Source organism: Octopus bimaculoides, chromosome 2, assembly GCF_001194135.2.
Source record: "Octopus bimaculoides isolate UCB-OBI-ISO-001 chromosome 2, ASM119413v2, whole genome shotgun sequence".
In the NCBI taxonomy this organism is placed as follows: Eukaryota; Metazoa; Mollusca; class Cephalopoda; order Octopoda; family Octopodidae; genus Octopus; species Octopus bimaculoides.
In genome coordinates, this window is record NC_068982.1 from 129,624,000 (window position 1) to 129,626,578 (window position 2,579).

A 2,579-nucleotide genomic window follows, 5' to 3' on the forward strand; every position below is an offset into this window, starting at 1 on the left:
ATTCACACATATATTTATCTATATTCAGATTTTTATATATATTGATATTTATATTTCGTATATTTATATTTTAAATTTATTATGTTGTCACGTGTCATGTTGGATGTATGTCTTTCAAAATATTAAATATTGATTTCCTGAGTATATTATTGATGAGTTTATGAATTTATTAATAATATAAAAACATATATATATATATATATATATATATATATATATATCCTTCTGGCCTCATCTCAAGGCACTGTTCTTTCCTCTTCCTTCCTTCTTCGTTTATTTTATTTTATTTTACATAATTTTGTATTTGCTTTCACTTTGATGAAGCTCCATGTACTAGATCGAATGTGCTATAAAGATGGTGAATATTCTTTTCGGAATTTTCTTTGTAAGCACCAGTTGACATCGGTAGCCAAAATGGCTGTAAATGTTATGTAATGTTATGTTATGTTTTGTATTAAAATATAATTAACCAACGTTAGTCAATTTGTTTGTTTGGTGATCAAAAGTTTTCTCCATTTTCTGCTTATTTAAATTTGATTCTGGATAAACTTTTGTTAATTCAGTTATTACCTGTACCCTATGAGCATAGAGTACTTGCATACCCATGCCCAGGGATAGCATAGGTAAAGACTATATTCTCCATTAACGTTCCTTTGACAGCACTCTTATGTGTCCAAAGCTTGCACTAGGTACAACATATGGAGTTTCTATCAACACCTTTCTTACATATCAGGCAAGACCATCTCCCAGAAGGAACTTGTGGTTTGTCTGTTTTCCTTCTTACTAGGACTTTGCTAAATTAACCCTAAGGCTCATAGATTCCAGACCTTGTTTCCACACCTGAAATTTCTTCACATATATATATATATATATATATATATAAAATCCACAGATGGAATTTACAACTATTTTAATGCATTGCTATGCATGTTTCCACAAATCACATGTTTCTTATGATCATAGTCTGTATTCCTGGGATTATAGTTCATGTGTTCGTTTCCACAAACAATATGGCATTATGTCTAAGGAAATAAACATGAACTATGATCCACCCAATGTCCATGGACACTACTGACTGTACTGCAATCATCCCAGGAATATGGACTATGAGTGTAAGAAACATGTAGTGATGCATTAAAATATTCATAAATTCCATCCATGGATTATTTTTATTATATTTATCCTACATTATATTGGAACAGCTTGGCACAACCCCATAAAACTACTATTGCAAGTTGGCATCATTAGACTGTAGCCAACATAATAAAATAGGAGCCTTTATATGCTTACTCAAAAATGTTTCCTGTAAACAAACTTAAAGGATATATAATATATATATATGATGGACTTCTTTCCAGTTTCTGCATACCAAATTCCCTCACAGGGCTTTGGGCAGCCTTGGGCTATAATAAAAGACAGAGCCCAAGGTATCACACAGTGGAACTGAACCTGGACCACATGGTTGCTAAGTAAACTTGCTAATCACACAGCCTACCTATGTCATGAAGTTGAAATGGAAGTGAGAAAGCATTTACCTGTGTGAGGTGAGTATGACTGATCGACCAGATTTTACAAGATCTATAATTAGATTCCAGAGGAACCGTCTGGAATATGGATCCATGCCTGTGGTAGGTTCATCCTGGAATAAAAATGTAGACAGATATAAATTATGGAAACCAAGGAATGTGAATTACACAAATGTAAAAATAAACATTCTTGATATTCTTGCCAATAATAAACAATAGCAAAATTCTATCATACCATAAAAATAACTGGAGGATTTCCGATTAGTGCTATGGCAGTGGATAGCTTCCGTTTATTTCCACCACTGTAAGTGCCTGATGCCTTGTCTGCAAATTCAGTCAAAGCTAATTTCTTTAGAGCCTGCTTGACAACCTGAAAGAAAAAATAGTTAATATCAGGTCTTTTCAAATCATCATCATTATCACAAACATTAATAAGTTTTGTCTGAAATATTAGTACAGTTTAAATAGAGTTATTTATAACAAAATCTTGCCTTCATATCATATAACTAATAACTTCACATCCTTGAAAAGTTTCTTGTCTTAGATACTAGTGAAGCCTTTGCTCACATCTAAAATGAGAACCTAAGCTTTGTTGCCCATCAATTGATTGTTCTTATCATTACTCATTCCCAATTCCATACAAAACAATTTTCTCAATCACATATTCCATGGGCCGCAAACTTTTGGAATTTCTTTCCTACCCATAGAAAAATAAGGAAGTCAGTGAATGAATGATATCATTTTAACTTATCATCATCATCATCGTTTAACGTCCGCCTTCCATGCTAGCATGGGTTGGACGATTTGACTGAGGACTGGTGAAACCGGATGGCAACACCAGGCTCCAATCTAATTTGGCAGAGTTTCTACAGCTGGATGCCCTTCCTAACGCCAACCAGTCAGAGAGTGTAGTGGGTGCTTTTACGTGTCACCCGCACGAAAACGGCCACACTCGAAATGGTGTCTTTTATGTGCCACCCGCACAAGAGCCAGTCCAGGGGCACTGGCAACGATCTCGCTCGATTTCCCTACAAAGGCCAGTCAGGCGGTATA

General features: G+C 34.7%; 1 protein-coding gene across 1 annotated transcript in view; it reads right to left on the reverse strand.

Moving 5' to 3' along the window:
* The window catches only part of LOC106875941 (ATP-binding cassette sub-family A member 2), a 155,960-nt gene that overhangs the window by 14,007 nt on the left and 139,374 nt on the right, over positions 1-2,579 (reverse strand). The window contains exons 44-45 of the mRNA XM_014924268.2: positions 1,762-1,896; positions 1,536-1,639 (exon numbers count right to left, since the gene is read on the reverse strand). Coding sequence (XP_014779754.1) covers positions 1,536-1,639; positions 1,762-1,896 — 239 coding nt within the window. The remainder of the gene's footprint in view (positions 1-1,535; positions 1,640-1,761; positions 1,897-2,579) is intronic.